Source organism: Trachurus trachurus (genome assembly GCF_905171665.1).
Source record: "Trachurus trachurus genome assembly, chromosome: 11".
NCBI lineage: Eukaryota > Metazoa > Chordata > Actinopteri > Carangiformes > Carangidae > Trachurus > Trachurus trachurus.
Genome location: NC_139904.1, coordinates 18,046,649 through 18,066,941, shown reverse-complemented (window position 1 = coordinate 18,066,941; position 20,293 = coordinate 18,046,649). Strand labels below are relative to the sequence as shown.

At 42.7% G+C, this 20,293-nt stretch overlaps 2 protein-coding genes across 7 annotated transcripts in view; one reads left to right on the top strand and one right to left on the bottom strand.

Annotated features, from left to right (window-relative positions):
- The window catches only part of atxn1a (ataxin 1a), a 98,600-nt gene extending 89,481 nt beyond the window's left edge, over window positions 1–9,119 (top strand). For all 5 annotated transcript variants that reach the window (XM_083982549.1, XM_083982546.1, XM_083982547.1 and 2 more), the window contains one exon: window positions 968–9,119. In XM_083982549.1, coding sequence (XP_083838675.1) covers window positions 968–1,558 — 591 coding nt within the window. In that variant the 3' untranslated portion in view covers window positions 1,559–9,119. The remainder of the gene's footprint in view (window positions 1–967) is intronic.
- Window positions 9,120–9,398: 279 nt separating this feature from the next.
- The window catches only part of gmpr (guanosine monophosphate reductase), a 65,751-nt gene continuing 54,856 nt past the window's right edge, over window positions 9,399–20,293 (bottom strand). The window contains exons 2-10 of one of the 2 annotated variants that reach the window (XM_083982553.1): window positions 15,477–15,813; window positions 13,015–13,134; window positions 12,442–12,525; window positions 12,133–12,306; window positions 11,951–12,032; window positions 11,213–11,319; window positions 10,665–10,707; window positions 10,382–10,541; window positions 9,399–10,293 (exon numbers count right to left, since the gene is read on the bottom strand). In XM_083982553.1, the coding sequence (XP_083838679.1) occupies window positions 10,113–10,293; window positions 10,382–10,541; window positions 10,665–10,707; window positions 11,213–11,319; window positions 11,951–12,032; window positions 12,133–12,306; window positions 12,442–12,525; window positions 13,015–13,134; window positions 15,477–15,563 (1,038 nt within the window). In that variant the 5' untranslated portion in view covers window positions 15,564–15,813 and the 3' untranslated portion in view covers window positions 9,399–10,112. Of the gene's footprint in view, window positions 10,294–10,381; window positions 10,542–10,664; window positions 10,708–11,212; window positions 11,320–11,950; window positions 12,033–12,132; window positions 12,307–12,441; window positions 12,526–13,014; window positions 13,135–15,476; window positions 15,900–20,293 lie in introns of those variants that run through there. The other variant, XM_083982552.1, reaches the window with a different exon arrangement.

Here is a 20,293-nt window from a genome sequence, read left to right as displayed (position 1 = left end):
TTATATTGAAATAGTGCTCTAGACTTTCACTTGAGATACATTTCAAAATTTGATAAATTTAACGTTTTAATAATACTGAGAGAATGACAAATGCTACCAAATTACCTTGAAAGACTTGAGGGTTTCAGGAGTCAAGCTGTGCCGCCGCTCCAAAGCACTGACAATTCTGAATGCGTTTGTGATGCTTTTAACCTTTCTTTCATGATTGCTTCTTCTCACACAGGATTGATTGAGTTTATGAAACCGCGGTTTTTCACATGATTTGAGGGTGTTTTGGCACTTTATTAGACAGCACAGAGATGACAGGAAATAAAGAGAGAGAGAGAGCAGTGATGTGCAACAGAGGTCCCTGATTGGACTGGGTGAATGGTAGACGGGCTTATAAAATGGTCAGGGTCAACATGACGCCTCGATCACTTTAGAGACTAATTTATGTGTTGCACTTTTCAACCACTGTATTTTTTTAACCTTTGTTATTCCAGAGATCCTTTCACTCAGTCCTTGTCAGGGCCTCAGTCACCATTTCCTTTCCAAAGACTACTGCTTACTTTAAATCCTTTGAAACTTTCCTTAAGGGACGTCCTCATGTCCCAGGGATTTAGGGCACTGGCCATGTGACCGTGATGTCCCCAGCTCCAGTCTGGTCAGGGACCTTGGTTGCAGTCCATCCCCTGTTTTGGGTTCTTTATTTCCTGTCAGCTCCAGCTTTCCTGCTGCCTGCCGTCTTATGAAGGCAAAAAACTGCTTGACTGCAACTTCTTCCATTAAATCTTCTCTGCCTGGTAAACATCTTTATAAGTCAAGTTACCCCTGAGCCTAGTTCTGAGGAAGAGTACTTGAAAGAGTTATGGTGTAACTTTATTGTGAAACACAGACTGACATCATAAACTTCTTTAAAAGATTTTGTACTGCAGAGTCGTTGTGTTGACGTCCTCCCTCCCCTCCTCCCTCTTTCCTCCTCCTCCAGGTGAGTGTGGAGGTCTTGGTGGAGTACCCCTTCTTCGTCTTTGGTCAAGGCTGGTCTTCATGCTGCCCGGACCGGACCACCCAGCTCCTGGAGCTGCCTTGCACCAAGCTTTCCGTGGGCGATGTGTGTATTTCACTCACCCTCAAGAACCTGAGGAATGGATCTCTGAAGAAGTCTCAGCCCCTGGAGCTGGCTGCCCCGGCCTCTGTCCCAGCCTCCAGCCACGGGCACCTCAAACCCCCCAGAGCCGTCTCAGACGCTCCCCAAAGCTGCAGTGGAGGCTCCCGGCACAGCGAGCGGGAAAATGGCATCAGCCAGCGTGGCAGCGGTGGGAGTGGAGGGGGAAACAATGTGGAAAACGGAGATCTCATGTTTGGGGAAAGAGGGTCACTTTCTAAAGGTCAGGTTGCCAGCGGCGCGGAAGCTGGCTCTGGTAAGCCATCAGGAGGTAGGAAGCGGAGGTGGTCTGCCCCTGAAGGTCGAAAAGTAGAAAAATCAGAAGAGGAGCCACCTTTGACCCTGCCCAAACCTTCCTTCATCCCTCATGAGGTGAAAGTCAGCATCGAGGGAAGGTCAAATATTGGCAAGTGAAGGCAGGACTGTCAATAACCCTAGGGATTTGGAGAGAGAAAAACAACAACAAAAAAAGGATTCTACAAAGAAAAAAAACATGAATGCCCACATTAATGTTTCATTTGTCTCGGTTTTAAAGTTTTGTTTTCTGTTTTTATTTTTCTATCTTGAATACTGTACTGTAGAGGTAAATTTTACCCTACATGGTATCACCTTACATTAAAGTCCATGTAGTTTATAACACATTTTTATAGGTGGATATTTGATATCACACAAGCAATCAATGCCGTTTTGGTGGTTTTCATGAGATAGCTTACGGTGAGGGAGTGGTGAAGTGTGCTAAATGTTAATTGGTGGCTGTGTGGCACACCGGAGCAACGCCTGATGACTCTGCTTGGCTGGCTGCACTTTACACATTGTGTAAATTTCAAATTGAATTAGTGCATGGTTAGCTCCTCGACGGTGATTTCACTCTCTGTGCACTGCTAGTGAGGCTGCCTGGATGGAAACTCTTTTCCCACCACATCTTGCCATGCCAGTGGTTTTACACTGAGCCACAGGAGTAATAAAATGTCAGCTGATCCTGAGCATGGAGGATTTGTGGATAAATCATTCAATTTTTCATATGCTTAATCAGAGAGGGTGCTGGGAAAATGCCATTCTCCATGTCTTTAGCGTTATGCGTTGCTCACAGTGTCATCAGAATGCGTCAGACCCGATTTGTGATGTCATCAAGTAGTGCCAGTGTGCCACACGAGAGAGGGAACAACACTTACTCTGTTCAGTTTGATGACAGTGGAGTCTTTACTTTCATCTTTTGTATTTTTCTTTTAATTTTTTTTTCTTAAACCCCTTGTCTTCTTTCTCTGCAGTTATTTGTTTTCAATGATTATCAAAAACCTTAATCAGGGGTCATTTAGTCCTAGACTGAACCTAGGTGGGTCAATGTTAATGTATAAATGTGAGATACCCTAACCTAATACATACATGCATACAAGTGAAAACACACTGGGTTGGCGAACTTCACTTTGAGAAAATGTTAAAGAGGATGACTACATACAATCCTCCTTGTTTTTTGATGAATTACTTTATATTTTTTCCAGAAAGGCTTTGTGAGAGGAACCTAGAGAGTCTGCATGTCAGCTCTGAGAGGGTCAGGATGTTTCAAAGCACTTAACACACCTGTCACACTCACCATACAGCCGACATTTTTTTTTTTTAATCTCTTTATTTACGCAGTACTGTATGTTTTTAGATTTTTTTTATTTAGACAAGGGTAGAAAGTAGCAACAGCACTTTGGAAAGATGAAACTTTTGGAAGAGTGATGGGGTTGTTTGGTAACGTGGGAGCGGAAGTGCCATGGGATCACAAAGAAAGGGATGAATGTGACAAGTATTGGAGGAAATTTTAATTAGTAGATGGTTAAAAAAAAAAGGAATTGGAAATTTGATGGTTTTTAGCATGTTTGCTTCTACAGCCGGTCAGCCACACAAAAGTTAGGGAAAAGTATTGGAATGTGTTTTGAAAGTTTAGGATCTGGCACGAGAAGAGAAACGAGGAGAAGGCTTTGGAATATCCCACTGATATTCTCTAAAAGACTGAGAGCAACGATCAGAAGCTCGTGCCAGAAATTTTGAAGGGTGTCATATATTTGTAATGTATGCGTGTATGCTCGAGTGTGCATGATGCTGGTCTGTTTCTGTCCATACACACGCATGCTTACACAAACACAAAACAGTTAAGACCATCCCTAAGACTCAATGACCTATAATATGTACTGTATTTGCTGGTAAGCATTTCGATGAATGCAGATGTTCTTTGGTGCATACTGTCCCTACTGCAAAGACACTAGTGGACTAACATTGGATTAATGCACACTGCTAACAGTACAGATGTACAGAAAAGTGCTCTGTGGTGTGTTTGTGTATGTGTGTGAGTTTGTGTATGAGTATATGTATACTGTGTATAGGAAAAGGATATAGTCATTTGATATATAGACAATGCTAAATGTCCAGTGTTTCTACTTGGAGTCTTTTACTTAAGAGAATCTTGCATTTTGCACATCAGGAGGAGGGAGTTAGGTGGAGACATGATTTTTGACGGCCCTGTCCTGAAAGGAGCCCTAGACCGTGTAACACACTGGAGGAGACCAGGGTTTTCTTTTTTTTCTTTTTTTTTCTTTAGTTCCTCAACAGGCACTTATCACATATTAGAGGGAAAAAAGGTTTCTGCCATCAGTGCAGTTAAGGTCAAATTACATTGAGTTTCTCCCAACATGAGCATAGCTGAATTATAACATGTGCCTGCCTACTGAATTTGTTTGAAGATGAACCATTTGTAGTGTGTGTCTCAAGGAGACTCTCTCCCTGCCGTTGAGACCGGGGTGTGCAGGGTGTAGGGACTAGGGTTCACTTTTGAACACGGCCTGTGCTGTCAGCCAGCTGAAACCCTAATTTGCTAAGATGTAGCAGTTACCTCAACAGATGTGCTTGCTGGGTAGACCCCAACATTCAGAGCTCTCACTTGTCCAAGTGAACGTTATTTCAGGTTCTTAAATCATGAAAATTTAAGTCCTGTTCTTTGCCCGAGTTTGATATATATTCAGAAAAACAAAATGAGATTGGTTGTTTTCAAATGCATCATGATGCTAGGGTGCCATGTCACATGTCAGTGTTTCTCTCATGCTGCATGCAACACTACACTATGATCACGCACTGCGCTTTGATTTACGTTGTGTGGAGAAGTGGTGACTTCCTGCAGGCACATCTGCTGAGTTTTCTACTCAGCCTCTGTATTTGGGTGTTGTCACAGTAATAACCTCCGCAGTAAAGTGGATCGGTTGTATTTTCATCCCACCCCCCCTTGAAAAAAAGAAAAAAGAGAATACAGAGCAGTAAGTTCTAACTGTGCAGGGGGCAGCACTGTTTCAGGTGGTGGGAGTTGAGCAGGGTGATGGCAGGATGCATGTGTGCTCAGAATGGATCAGTAGGTGGCTGAATCAATGGGCAGATGGATGGTGATGGTGAGTGAATGAGTAGACCCCATGTGAGATTTGAAAATGCTTTATTTTTTATAATAAAACAGGGTTTCTCAGATCAACATCACCACAGCAGTGCATTTTCATTTCTTCTTTTTTCTATGGAAACATCTATTAGTAGTATGTGTGTATGCCTGTTTTGCAGTCTGTGTGTGTGTGTGTGTGTGTGTTTTAATGTAAGTACTTGTCCTATTTCTTTCTTGTCAAGCCCCCCGTCCCAATAAATGGAGAAAAAAAAAGCAAAATCACAACATGTAAACAAACCTGTCAGCCACTCAAACCATCCAAACTTTTACTGTCGGTCAGGTAACACAACAAAATAAAACAAAAGACTTAATGAGCCAAAGGCAAGTGATGCTGTCGTTGCTTTGGTTACGTAAGAAAGCAATAGTATGACAATATTCAGGCACTCTCATCACACACACACACTCACACACACTCATATGCTCGCCGAGTAATTCCACTGAAATTCTCTGCAATAAACAATACTAATAATAATCCTCTAGCATTACAACCAAAAACTCCTCCTCTCTGACCATAGTGAAAACACAATTTTGTCATATACAAGAAAAAAGTTTTTAGAAGCGAATAAACATGAAACACTTTGTTTCAGTTAACACTATTTCCCTTAATCATTAAGAAGAAGACAAATTGCAGTTTGCAACAGCAGTTGCTAGTTTTCAGGGAAGTGTCTCATATATGCAGTAACTGGTCATAACCCCCAGAACCTCCTCCTCCTCCTCCTCTGTCCCCGAACCGGTCAGAGTCAGAAACTCTGTTGTTACGCTAGAGGTGAGCTAATGTCACGTGTCACACGCACCCGAAGTAACCAGCAGACATCTCGACTCGGCCCAGGCCTGCCTTGTTGCCATGATTCCCGTAGTGACCTCGCTAACTTTGTTTCAGGTACCCAGTCATAGCCAGCCAGCCTCACAAGCACCTCCTCCTGAGGCAAAGCAATCGATTAACCCTCAACAACCGTCAGCTACCTTTCAGTGTGGCCTGGCCTGGATATCGCAGGGCTGGCCTGGACTGTCTGTTCCCCTCATGACATCTTTTGATATTCGGTCTTAGCTTATACAGGTCTGTGTGTTTATAGTAGTTCAGTGGAAATGCATGCTTAATAATAGACTTTGAAACTAAAGCAATCTGACATGTAGACACATTCTGAATGCAGGAGAGGGAACGGCACCTCACAGCAACAACGTATGAGGGTTAGGTGTAGTTTTAATTTTGTTAAGATGACCCAAGTTGAACCTTTTTTTGTTCCAACCCTTGAAATCTACCACAATGTGCAATACTTAGTTTTTGTCCCCTCCCCTATTGCTGTGCCAAGTGTATGTAGCATAGTCTTTCTCCAGTGTCTCATCCTTGTTAATGGCTTGTGTATTTTACTGTCTGCTGATGTGTGTCACATCTGTAAAACAAGTCAGGATGTTTGCGAACAGAAACAAAACCAATGGAGAGTTTGTCCGTACCTCTCTTTCCCTTCTATCCTTGCGGCCTTCCTAAATTTGAGTGTGTGGGAGACTGTCACGTCTCTTATGTATGTATGTATGTGTGTGTGTGTGTGTGTGTGTGTGTGTGTGTGTGTGTGTGTGTGTGTGTGTGTGTGTGTGTGTGTGTGTGTGTGTGTCTGCACCATGTGTCATGTGTGTAGTATGTGTGCTTATGTACACCAGGTGTTGAGGTGTGTATGAGTGTGTGTGTGTGCGCGTAACGGAGCATTTTCTCCTCTAATTGTCTGTGAGATCATAAACCCTGACCCTCGATGGTTCACGGTGAGACCCACAGAAAAAAAAAGAAACCTCATTGCTAGTGGGGACCACTTTTTTTGTAAAAAAAAAAATCAAAAACAAAAAAAAACAAAAAAACGAAACTACCAACCAACAGAGATGCACATGTAAGTAGATGTAAAAGACTTGATAATGTTTCAGCACTTTCTAATCCTAGGATGGGCTTGGTCTAACCCCTCTGTCTCAGACCGATACCTTCCCTAGGGGTAACATTCATTCAAAACAGACAGAGAGAATGAGAGTGAAAAAAAATGGGTGAATAAGGATGAAAACAGAGAGATGGCTCAGTTTAAGTTTTTGCACATCACCTTGCCGTAAACCTTGTGTTCATCTGTCTGTGCTCCATCTCGCTTGGCGCCCGGCGCGTTCTTGGGTCCAACGGGCCGAGGTGTTAGGTGATTCCTTGGTTCTTTTCTACTAGGAAAACCTTTTCTCATGGAATGCATCCCTTCTTTTGTTGTGTCGGGTTTGTTTGGAGTCTTTTCCACACTTACCGCCTAACCAGGACTGTGCTGTTCATTGGGTTTTGTTTTGTCTTCGCAAAATTTTTTTGACTCCTAATTTGGCAGATAATGTTTGTCAGAACCTCGGCACAGCTCGGTGTGGTTGTGGTGTGAAAACAGTGCATACAAACCCTTTTTTTTTCTTTTTTTTTGCTTTGTTGTCGCCTTCGTCGTTGCATTATCCTTGGTGCAGGAGCTTTTTCTGTGTTTTTGGTCTCCTTGTAGCACTCAATATAATGTCAGGGGACTTAAAACTATGTAGAGAATGTGTCATTGTTTAGTTTTTATGACAAGCTTCCTCACTGGAGGAACACTGCTAATGTCTTTTTTTTTAATTGGCTTCTTGCACAACTTGACAAATAAAAATGAATGTTGGTGTGTGAGCTTTGACTTATCGATCAGAAAAAAAAGGCATGTGTGCTCTTTGTTTCTTGATGTTTGTACTTTAATTTTGCAAAAAGGATGTGTTTTTTGGCACTTTGTCGTGTTTTAAAAGTGAACAGAATTCGATCAGGATTCCTTTATTTTTCATTCTTTCTTTTTTTTTTCTCTTTTTTGTATGATGTCTCGTCAATGTCCATAGCGCTGGATAACCAACTCAGGCAGAAAGAAAAAAAAAAAAAAAACTTGTAGAGGCCCACGTAACAGTTTAGTTTCACCCCAATCAATTTACAAAGTGGGCTGTTTGATATGGGTTATAAGATATGTACATTTATTACATATAATTTGATATGATTAACTAATGTCATTATTGACAATTAACTATGAATTATTATTATTATATTCTGTGTATTATGCTGGAGATGGCTTGGATTTCTCTTCAGTGTACTGAACGTCTTTAGTCTGCCTCTCTGTGCAAGGCAACAAACACTTCAGCAGGGAACAGGCTGTACGCTTCGTGACCTCTGACCCTGCCCACTGCCAAGGAGGGGGCGGAGCTTATCTGTCAGCTGTGGCTCAGTTGATTCCTCCCCCTGTTCTGAACATTCAGCCCCAGGCTGTCTTTATGTTTTCTCTGCTATCTCCGTAACACCAAGCACCGAACTGAAACTCTGTGGCCGATGGGATGGTGGCAGAGAGCGGACATCAACACAGACCTGCACGGACAGTCTGGCCTGCAGGGAGCTGCAGCAGTTCCCAGCCAACTTGTTTGTACTATATTGTACTCACCAAGTCCCTGTGTCTCACAACCCCTTTCCTCTATAGCAATGGAGAAACCCTGTTGGTGTATGTATTTGACAACTGTACAAATGCACCTCTTTGAAAAAAGAAAATGAAACCTTGACATATCTGGAAGAAAATGGGCAACAGTGTCTTTATTTGTGCACCAACACCAACGTACACCCCAGCATGCCCTTTCACAGCACCACATTATGATATGGGTGAAAGCCCATCTCATTTCACAACCTATCTCTTATTAACTATGAGATTTTTTCTCCATTTGTTTGAGGGCTGAAGCTGAGCAAACAACAGCCCCCTCTAGTGAATAACAGGCTGCATAACAAACCGTTGCTGTGTCGTCAACCTTGAGGGGAACAATGGTTGGAAAAGCTCAAATGTCATGGAAATTCTGTGTTGCTCTCAAATGTATAGTTATGTACATGAAAATTTGTGCTGAGAAAATAAATCTCTTGGCCTCGCTGAGGATATATTGGCCACTCGAGTGCAAGAAAACAGCACATCTGTATTTTATCATTCTGAACAGCTCCAAGAAACTCAAGTCATTTTCCACTGGAGTAATGAAATCATACAGATACAAATGTTGAGTGTGATGTAAAGGCGGATATTGTGGACATATGCAGAATGTAGTTTGAAAATGATTGCAGTGGATATGTAAACACCAGGTTTTAGTAATGATTTTGTTTGGTTTGTGTTTGGAGCTCAGTACATGTGGAGCAGCAAATCCAAGAACTTCTGGTGTTTCAGTGTCTCACCATCGTTCTCTAAAGCAAGTCATTAGCTGCACAGCAACACTGTATTTAATGTGTGACCTAAACTTTACTGCATCCACTCTCCAAAGGTGCACATTCAAATAGATCCAAAGTTTGCAAACCAGAGAGAGGAGACACAACGATCATCAGCTGATTATTTGCTTTTATTACCTCCATTTTGTGTTTTCGTTTGAAATAACTGTGTTGTTTAAAGTCTAGTTTGTATTTCACACTTGCAGTTTTCTTTTACTGTGTTGATTCAGTTGTGTCTTTGCTTTACTTGACCTTTCCCTGAATTTGCTTATTTAAAGCACAAGAGAGCTGTTCTTTAATGCAGGGAAGGGCACACATCTTGAGACGTCCTTGATTTTAAAATGTCAAGCACAGTGGAATCAAGGAAGAAGACTCAGATGCGACTAAACTCGAACACAGACACACAGTAGAGTGTTCCATCTCAAATACACAAGTCGTGTTTTCTTCATGTCCTTGTTGTGTGCAGGCATGAAGGAAATGTAAAGTGCAGGTACATCAGCTGTATGTCATTGTGATTGTCATGTTATGGAGAAGCTTCACAGAAGGATCGACATCAGTGAGGATATTAGCAGAGGGTTCTGCATGCAGTTTATTGCGACAAGATTTCTCCAGTGACAATTAAAGGGCCACATCAGCTCCGGTACTTGCATATTGATTTTTCCGCATTCAGTCAAAAATGTTCTCAGCAGGATCATCACTCTCCCCCCTGCTGAGTGTGTTTACATAGGATGTGTTTCACGTAGCTCACATTCTTGATGTGCTGTTTATGTAGAAATACACAAGTTAAAAGAGTGTTTAGAAAGATTAGATCTGAAGTGCACATGCCTCAGTAGTCTTGCTCTCCTACTCCCATTTCCCAGAACTGGGAATGATTTATCCAGACTGTTTACAACTGGAGCATGGCATTCGCACATTGCCCATTCAAAAATTAAATCAGTAGCCTATTATCATGTCTGTGTAGCATGTAAACGCACTCGCTGTGGGATTAAGTCGACTGGAGCGCTGCAATGCCTCTGGGAGAATGTTTCAAGTCAAACTTTGAGTTGCCTTTAATCACAACCTGCAGGAAAATAACAGTTTTCTGACAGAAGATATCCTGAGAGAAACAGGTTGGGTGATCGTGTGTGTGTGAGAGAGTGGGTTTCCTCCTGAATATGTCACACCCATGTCCCACCATTGAACATTTAGAATCTGCATAACACATGCATGATGTGTATGATTATGCAGCCTGTGTGTGTGTGTGTGTGATATGTGTGGAAGCATACACCCCACTAAATGAACATTTGGCTCGACTGTTGTGTGACACGGATGAAGGTGGTTCTCCGGCTCAGCTCTTTGAGCTTGGCAGCGCCCACATAGGTGCAGGTGGAGCGAAGTCCCCCCATCACGTCACGGATGGTGTTCTCCACATCTCCCCTGTAGGGGACCTCCACTGTCCTCCCTTCAGAGGCCCTGAGAGCCAAACAGATTAAAAATATTATTTATTTTTTCAGTTATGCACTATTCTCTTTGTCCAGATTATGAATTCTCAGTCTCTCACCTGTACTCAGCAACTCCACCCACATATTTCTTCATGGCCGTGTCAGAGCTCATCCCGTAGAAGAGTTTGTACATCTTGCCGTTCTTCTCGATGACCTCCCCGATGCACTGGTCGTGGCCTGCCAGCATTCCTCCCATCATCACAAAGTCAGCCCCTGCACCTGAGGAGCGAAAAGGTAGAGAAGTGGAGGTGGTTAGATCTGTAACACTGAATCTGAGACTTACAGTGGAAACAACAACAACAAAAAGCACAGGAAGTGTGAATGTGAATGTGTGTGTCTTACCAAAGGCCTTAGCTACATCTCCTGGGCAACTGCAGCCACCATCCTGTAGAGAACAAAAATACACATGAATCATTCACCTGCTTTTGAACTATGAAATCACAGGTCAGAAGTCAAGCTTCTTCAGTGTTCATTTGACCAGTCTGTGAAGACTGAGGATGCCCCCTAGTGGCTACAGCCCAGTATTACTATTGGTATCAACATTGTATTTCTAGGTTCCTGTTGATAAATGACCTAAAAATATGTCCATTCATGTTCTTTACTGTAATGTTAGAAAATATTACAACTATTTACATTAAATCAAAGATAACATTTCTCAGGCTATATTTTTAACCACACAGATCTGTGTCCTTGTTTATTATTTGTTTGCTACTACCTTGTGTATTCTGGATTGATGGGATGGAAAGATATTTTGTCGATACATATCAGTCTAATTTGACCATGACTAATGACATTTTTGTTGGACTGTTACCCACCAGTGTTGCAGGTAATACTAACCTCAGTAACTCAGTCTACCCCTTATTTTCTGTTGTACCTTATTCGGGACTTACAGAGATAATGTGTCCTTTGAGTCCATGGGCTGAGTCTGCACATTCAATAACAGCACTGAGCTGTGGGTAGCCCACTCCTGTCTTGATCCTTGTTGTGCACACAGAACCTGCAAGACACAGTTCACAACACATACTAAGTCCATATTCATGTAACTATCATCATCTGTGTGTGATTGCTGCTGCTGCTGCTGCTGTCTGGGACAAAGTGGGAGAAACTAGCACCAGATGATCTATAACATTTTCTGCCTCATGTAGCACTAGCTATTTAATAGAAGTATGTAAATGCCAAGGAAATTTGCCTGGTGCTCACTGGGAGACTGAGCAATTTTAAAATGCTTTATTAAATTCTCCATTCTGCTGCTTTAACAAAGGCTAAGTACCTTGTAAATGTTCTAGTCTTTTTACAGCAACTCGAGAAGTCCTTCAGTGGTTGAATGAAAACAGTGACTCTGTAATGTATAGATAGCAAGAGGCACTCTGAGTCTATTCATTAAGAAGTATACTAGAAACCAGGCGATCCACTGTTCAACATTTATACGAGTTAAGTCACACCAAAAGGAGAAACCTTAAATCTGTTTAAGGTTCAAGCACAATTTGAAGTTAAATCATCCTAACAGCTTGTCTCTTTGCCTCTGGCTCATCTCTCGCCTCAGCTCCGGCCACTTGTAGTATGTGAGGTCTGGGAAGTTCCGTGTTGGCTAAAAGGGCAACAATCAGCAGACACTCTCAGCCACCCACCTGGACCTATGCCCACTTTGATGATGTCAGCTCCGGAGAGGATGAGCTCCTCCACCATCTCTCCCGTTACCACATTACCAGCCTGCAAATCGGAGCACACTGAGGTAGACACACAGTCTTGGATACATAACATACCATTAGACTCAACCGCCAGGCAAAGGCAGGCGTACTCTCTCACTTACCATGATGGTGTGTTTGGGGAATTTTCCTCTGACCGTCTTAACAAACTCCACAAAGTACTCAGAGTAGCCGTTGGCCACATCCAGACAAATGTACTTGAGGGCAGGGACGGCTTCCAAGATGGCACACAGCCTCTCCAGATCTGCAGTGCCACTGCCTGAGCTGGCAGCTACATGCTGGGAGGAGGAGTGAGAATTCTTTATCGGGCAAAGGGCCCCTTATCAATAAAACGTGTGTAATCATCTTACTGTGTTGGTATTGAGACACAAGCTGCTTATTTAAATAAAAAAACCGTCAAAGAGTGTTCTTACCTCTAAGCATTCTGGGTGATTAGCAGCAAAGTTTTTCCAGTCTTCTACAGAGTAGTGTTTATGAATAGCCGTGAAGAGTGTGTGCTACAGAGGCAGACAAACAGAAGGAATACATAAAACAACAGCAACAAGAGTTTTTATTTTTGATATTTCCTCCTATAAGCCACAGTGAAAAACTAAATCTAAATCTAAATCATTCAGTTCTTTCCAGACTTTTGAAATAAAGATTACAGACATTTTGATGTCCCTAGTCATACAAAAGAAAACAAAGCAAGCAGATGTTTCACTTCTTCTAGGACAAGGTTGCTAATTCATGTTTTCCCCATGCAGGGCTCCTCACAGCATCTGCCTTTTGTTTTGTGATCCTATGTCAAATACAGAAATCTTGGTGGAAAGACAAACACACACACACACACACACACACACACACACACACACACACACACACACACACACACACACACACACACACACACACACACACACACACACACACACACACACACACACACACACACGCACACTGACAATGTTGCTAGTTATTTCTCAACCATCCAAGTTGTGTTAACTCACTTTGCTAAGGACCTGTGCCATCTCAAACGTTCCTGTGGTGTCCATGTTGGCAGCAATGATGGGGATGCCAGTGTAGGTCTGTTTGGAGTTGCGGAATGTGAAGGTCCTCTGTAGGTCCACCTGTGGGTGATGGGACAAGTTATTCTGGACATTTATTGTATGAACAATGCACAGATTTATTAATGTGGCCGGCAATTTATTTTATTTTTCCCCCCTATGCTGACGCTGCAGATGTTCAGCTCACAGGGCTCATGTTCTGAGTCTGTGTGTGTTCATAATGGGGATGCACTGAATCATTTAGACCCAGTGGTTAGCTTAGCCCTGCGCTGGTGGCTGTAATGTGATAAGCTACATGAAACAAGCAGCGCTCACACCAGCTGCTCCTTTTACAGGAAAGTATTTGTCTGTAGTCCTGATGCGAGTCATAGCTAAGATTCCCTCAACTATAAATAAATGCTCTTCCAGTGAGTTACAACAACTGGATTGTTAATAGCTGCTGAGTAGTTTCCAGATGTTCTATACAAATTATATTCAAAAACTGATTAAAAATTGTGTTTAAAGCTACTTTCTAGTCTTCAAAAATGAGTACTTATAGAGCTAATTCCAAAAGTTCCATAGAGTTGAATGCTTTTGTGGAATTGAGCCACGGTGTGTATGTACATCCGGTCCAGCTCACAGCAGAGTGTGTGCAGTGACCTCCAGAGCCACAACAACTATAACTCATAATGACAAGAGAAAGGGGAAAGTGGTGAAAGATGGGAAAGATGAGGAGGGAGGAGCGTCCAGTCGTGTGTATCCATTTTCTTGCTGCAGCAAATCAATACAGGCGTCTTCTTTCAGTCCCCCAGCAACACACTGACTCAGCAGGATGTTCCAGTCTAGTCACCATGTAAATCACGATATGACACATGAACTGAACTTATTCCAAGTAACAGACATGAAAAGTCATTCATCAGGTTTCAGTTTGTGTCACCTTGAGATGTGTTGGATGTTTGGTTTTTACAGATTTAGGTTGGGAGTCTCAAAACACGTGGCTAAGCTGATACAGATAGTTATCCACACACACACACACATGAATGGTCTGAATATTTATATATTGTGGACTAAACATCAGAAAACGTCTTAGGGTCAAAACTGAAGAGATGGTATGTGTAGTGGTGCAGCCTTGTGTTTCTGGTGCAGTTCTTCCTCCCTGACGTTCATATACCCCTTGTCTCTGCTGAAAACGACTTAGTGGATGTCTGCTGAGCTTAACTTTGGCAGGTTTGCTTTCTGCTCCTGTTAAACGCAGCAATAACTCAAACAAGGGCAGGCAGAATGTCAACAGATGGATGATTTCTGAGTGCATGGGCCATTAGATTTGGCTGCAGCACTCGGTGTGCTGCAGTCAATCATCTTTGTGCAGACCACAGACATCTGAAATGATTTCAGTACTGTTCGGTGTTTTCTGTAAGATTCCCCCACTGCACCTTAATATCTGGACAGAAAAGATGATTTGATGTAATGTAAAGATCGAGCTGAGACGTTCAACATAAGGGATAAAGTGTAGAGGCTCTGCACTGGAGTACCTGCTGCCGTTGTCTGAGCTGTTATCTGTCAGTTATCCTGATATGTGTGTGTGGTGGTGGGGTATGGAATGTGCTCTGGTTGACTGTACCACACACAGTACTATTTTTAAAAATGTTTTCGCAGAAGTCTCCGGTGTCTCATGTTGCTCGCCACCTCTCAAAAGCCCACTCCCACACACTTCCACCTTCCATCTTGTGCCACCACAGCGGGCGCTGGGATCTTGGGTTGGTACCAGTCCCCTGATCCAGTGACACAGAGCTAAGTCAAAGGAAGCTAGAAGTATAAACAAGGAGGTGATTGTTTTTGTCTTAGAGGGCTAAGTCAGTGTGTGCTGGACACAGCGTGGCCTCGATAACCTCCTCAAAATGACAATAATTGCTCAGTTTCATCTCTGACTCTGACTTTTTCCTTTTATTGTCTTCTTTTTTTTTCTGCTGGCAGTCTCTTTTTGTTTATGCTGCAGTCTGGCACAGGCTAACCTTGTTTTATGTCCTTTAAGAAGGTCACTTCACTGTTACATGCCCATGCAGTACAACAGAGTACACCTGCTGCCTAACACATGACAACGAGGAGACACAATATAGAATTACACTGAGCTGAGCTGCACTCTTCAGCTATACCAAGACATAATTCAGTCAGTCGGTGTCAGAAGCAAACAGGGTCTGAAGGCCTCAGATTGCTGCCTCTACCCCTCCACCCCCCACTCGTCTATCCACCCCTATATATAAATGGTTAACATGTCTCTATCGCGTCACCCATAATAGAGGCATAAGCAAAAGTGCACTTCCTGAATGCAACAGTAAACAGATTACGCTCCTCCTGAGAGGGGCCGTGGGCTGATTTAACTATAGACGTAATACATTATCAGAGCACAGGTAATTAACTGCACCAACCTCTGAGCGGCTCTTCAGGCTGCTCCTCTTGGGTCTGAAGAGGACATCCTTAAAGTCCAGCTTGAGGTCTGCGTCCACTCGAGGCATCTTGAATGTCCAGAACACTGATGACCAGGATGAGGATGAAGAGTATGCCGAGGAGACTCCCCTGAGGAAGACAGCAGCAGCAGCAGCAGCAGCAGCAGCAGTAGTGTTGGTGGTCGCTGGTCCCAAACCCCAGCAACCAAACCCGAACCTCCAGGCGGCCAGCGTATTTATAGCAAAGGGGGGCCCAGCCCAGCCCCAGCCCCCATGGCTTTATTTGGGCCTGGACTCCTCTCTCTCTTTCTCTTTCTCTCTCCCTCGTTCTCCCTATGCCTCTCTGTCCCCCTTGCTTTCTTTCTCCCTCCACTCCTCCACCGTCCTCTCTCTCCCCCCTCTCCTTCTGCAGAGTGGCAGGAGCAGCAGTGGCCAAGCTGGCAGGCGCGCCAGGCAGGCTGTCCCAGCTGCTGACGCATACACACACACACACACACACACACACACACACATACACACACTCTCTCTCTTAAACACAAACACGCACACACATGGCAGCACTGCAGTGGGTTGCATGCTGCAGTGCTTAAGAGCACACCTGCTGTCCAGTTGGGGCATTGCTCCCTAAACGTTCAGCAGAGAGGGCAGAGAGGGAGAAGGAGGGAGGGAGGGAGACACAGAGACAGAGACAGAGAGACTGTAGAAAAACAGAGAGAGGGAGGGAGGGATGTGGAGACACAGGAAGACAGACAAAAGCAGCAAGAGGGCCCCACCCATCCCCCCATGTGTAAACCAGCGTATCAGACAGGTATAGCCAATGAATGGATAGGTGGTTTGGATCTCAGTGTCTAATCTGCATCTACATTTACATATTGCCTCCAAACTGTAGTGTTTTTATGTTATGTGTATGTGTATTGTGTATTATGTAATATAGATAAGAAGGCTAAACTGAAACTCTAAAATGTTACACAAGTAGGCTACTGTAGATTCAGGAGCAAACAAATTTGCAACTGACATGAGAGAAAATTCACTTAAAAACAAAAATGTTACACTTAAACTGGCGAGCGGTTGTAGTGAAATCATTGAATGGGTCTGACCAGCTTCACAAAAGTGTGATCAAGCTATTTGTTATTCATAAAGGGAATTAACAACAACAACAACAACAACAACAAAAAATCCATGTAAAGCTGTTAGTACAGAGTCAGACCAGTAGATGTCAGCAGAGTTACAGAAAACAGCCGATAACATAAAGAGCACAGGAGTGCCAGGGTCAAAACTCATTAAAGTGTTTCCTGGCAACTAGATGTGCCTTTGTTATAGCCTATTTATGTGTCTGTTTGCCAGTACCTTTACAGCATGTTTATATTGTTTTTAACTGGAGTTTCTTTGTGTTCAGTTTATGCAGGTAGCATTGTTTTCCCCCTGAAAGCATAAAAACTGTAAAAACTGAATCTGCATGATTTCCTCATTTCCTGCACTACAGGCCTGTAACAAAGAAGTAAAGGGAATGGGGTTTACCCTTTAAAGCGTCTCAGTATAAACTTTGCCTTTCCATTTCAGTAAAGACAAGAAATAAGAGACATTTAATTTAACTGAATCTGTATTGTCTGAACTGATGTCTTGCATCAAAGTTAATTGACTTTTATTTCAAAAAACAAAATAACACCATAAAAATGATTTACAATGATGTTACAACTTCACGTCTCATTAATTTATAACTGATAAATTCAGTATATTAAACATCTCTGAGGTAAACAGCTGCTATAAACCCACTGCTCTTTAACCCCTTGTGCACGTCACACTGAACTGCTCTGATAACAAGGCACTGAATAAAGTCAGACCCTTAAAGGCTTTTATAGTGTCTATAATGATAAGGAAAGAACAGTTTGACTTGAACTCTCTGTTCCCTGTGAATCCTGTGTCAGCTTGTTTCAGTGACAGCTGGAACCTCAGGTGTTCGTCTGAGTAAGAGTCTGATGCAGGAAGTGGGTGAAAGTGCAACAACAGCTATCTGTTTATGCACACACAGGTTTTACTGCTTGTATAGCAGTTGTCATGCTCTCTGTTTAAACTAACATACTTAATGCTCAACTTCTATGTCCAGTAGCTGACCTATATCTAACAGCTCTTGGCGCTGTAGGCTGCAGAGTTCAACGCTTTGTTTGTTACTTTTGTGGTCATATGACATGATGCACTCATTTTTAGCCATTTTATGGAGTGGCTCTAGAGACGTAGAAAAACTACTTTGGTCCAGACTGAATTATCTGGCTGGATCATGATATGTGTGGTTCCCATAATGTGCATCCTAATGACTTTGGTGACCCTCTGGCTTTTGACTTAAAGTCTTAACAACTATTTGTACTAATTAAATATCAACATGTTGGCACTGTCAAGCTGTACCTATTTCAGCCACACAGTAGCATGGCTGTGGATACATTGGTCATTATGCAAGTATATTGACAGTATAACTACTACCATAATTGATAAATATTCATACTTGCCAGATAATTGTTCCCAGAATTTGTTTTCTACCTGCTCTAGATTTGTGTTGATTGGATAGTTTTAGTTACTTTGATAAAGAGGTAAGTCTACACGCTCAGTGCTGTCCCTCATGATCAAGAGAAACATAGCCTAAAACAATGGGGCTTAAGGTTTAACATCTTTTTGGTGTATAGTGAATGTTAAAGGGATAGTTCAACATTTTGGAAAATTGGCCCATTGCCATAATCGCTATAGTCATAGCAGTAGGTTCGTAACCTTTAATTGTTGGTGTAAGCTATTTTTAGAACGGCGGAGCAGAGCCGTGAGCTGCTCAGAGCTACGCTACAGAGGGAAATTGGATTTCTTGGCTTCCCTCATCAAACTCATCAAATAAAAAATCCAAAAACTCTAAAACGATCTTGTGGACAAGTTGTGACCTGCACATTCACCACGCTATGTGGTGAATGTGCAGGTCACAACTTGTCCACGAAAGCGTTTTGGAGTTGTTGGATTGTGTATTTGATGAGGGAAGCCAAGAAATCCCATTAGCCTCCATAGCGTAGCTCTGAGCAGCTCACGGCTCTGCTCCGCCGTTCTAAAAATAGCTTACACCGACAAATAAAGGTAACGAACCTACTGCTATGACTATGGGGATTATGGCAATGGGCCAATTTGCCCAAATGTTAAACTATCCCTTTAAGCCTCTAGTGGCCTCTGTCTTGTACATTGCTCCAGTAGAGCCATAACAATACCATACATGAAGAGTGTGACATAGCCTACTTAAAATTCTCTGCATAGAGCACATTGTGCACCCTGGTACTGTTTACACCGATCTAAAACTTTGCATACATGCTCACCCACCCACCGAACCACACACACACACACACACACACACACACACACACACACACACACACACACACACACACACACACACACACACACACACACACACACACACACACACACACACACACACACACACACACACACACACACACAGACTGGACTATTTTATCACATACTTGGTTACCAGCTGATGGTTTGCTGCCATCAAACACATTTAGACGAGCTGTGTCTCCCTTGACAGTGTGTGTCATTGGGCCAAGCAGATGTGAAAACCACATGGCAGCGGGTATGCTTGAAGATGTCGAGAATCTTTGATGTTCCTCTCCTGGCATGAGTTGAAATGAGAAGAACTTAAAAATTCTATTTGTTTTCTATCTAAGTGACTCAGGTAACGAAGGATGAAGGAGAATCTTTTCCATCAGGGAAATATGCGCAGTGCCGCGATGTGAAATTCTGAAGTGATGAACCAGAAATTTACATCCAGGAGGCAACATCAAGCTGAATGCGCAGCACTTTGTTTCTCTCAGTTGGCCCTGGCTTCTGCATGGATTACACTTAAATAGGCGCAAGTGTAAAAATAACAATAACAAGCTCAAACTGCAGAGAAGTGGGTCAAAGGTCATTTTCAGTGAACAAGAAAGTCTTCAGAGATGAGCTTTGAGCTCATTGTCTCATAAGTGTTACTTTATCTTGTCTATTGAATTAAATATTATATAATTGTTCTCAACATGATAAACCCATTTCTTAAGTGAGATGGGCTGTGTCACAGTACACAGGCCTGCTTCTTTATTCATTCTATCTAAACTAGCAGAAAATAAAAGTAAAAATTTGAGGCGCACTTGAGTGTCAAACTGAACTCTGTGTCATTGGGTTTTGGCAAGTGGAGTAAAAACCGGTAGCAGATGTTTCTGCGAGAGACTCCGAGAAACGTGACATTGGCTCTCAGCACGCAGCTTAGAAGTCATTCAGCCCTGACAGCAGCACACGCCACTGGAAAACATCTCTGCCAGGGTTTGACAGTGGATGCGAAGGAAGCGAAGAGCAAAGGCCAAAAAACACACACTGGGAGTCAGCAGAGAAAATAAATAGATAAGAATCTGCACTGAGATTAGCTGTTGGATGTGATTCCACAAATTAAAACATTTACAATAGGGGGTTTATTTAAAGGAAACACCTGACGCTGCCTCTGTTTACTTTAGATGAGCTGCTACAGCCTTTCATCCACTCCCAATTTAGCATGTCCACATATTATTTACTGATAAAAATGGGTCACAAACCACCCCCATGTTGGTACACCCCCCTAATAAGCTGATACAATACAATGCAAAGAGTATTTTTTTGGCAGAACATGTTAGAATCTACTATGGGCTTTCAATAGAGATTTACTATTAAAATGGTGAACATATCATTCAGCTGTCTCAACCAATCATTAAGAGGGCTGTAGGTGCTGTACACACCAGAGGCCTTTT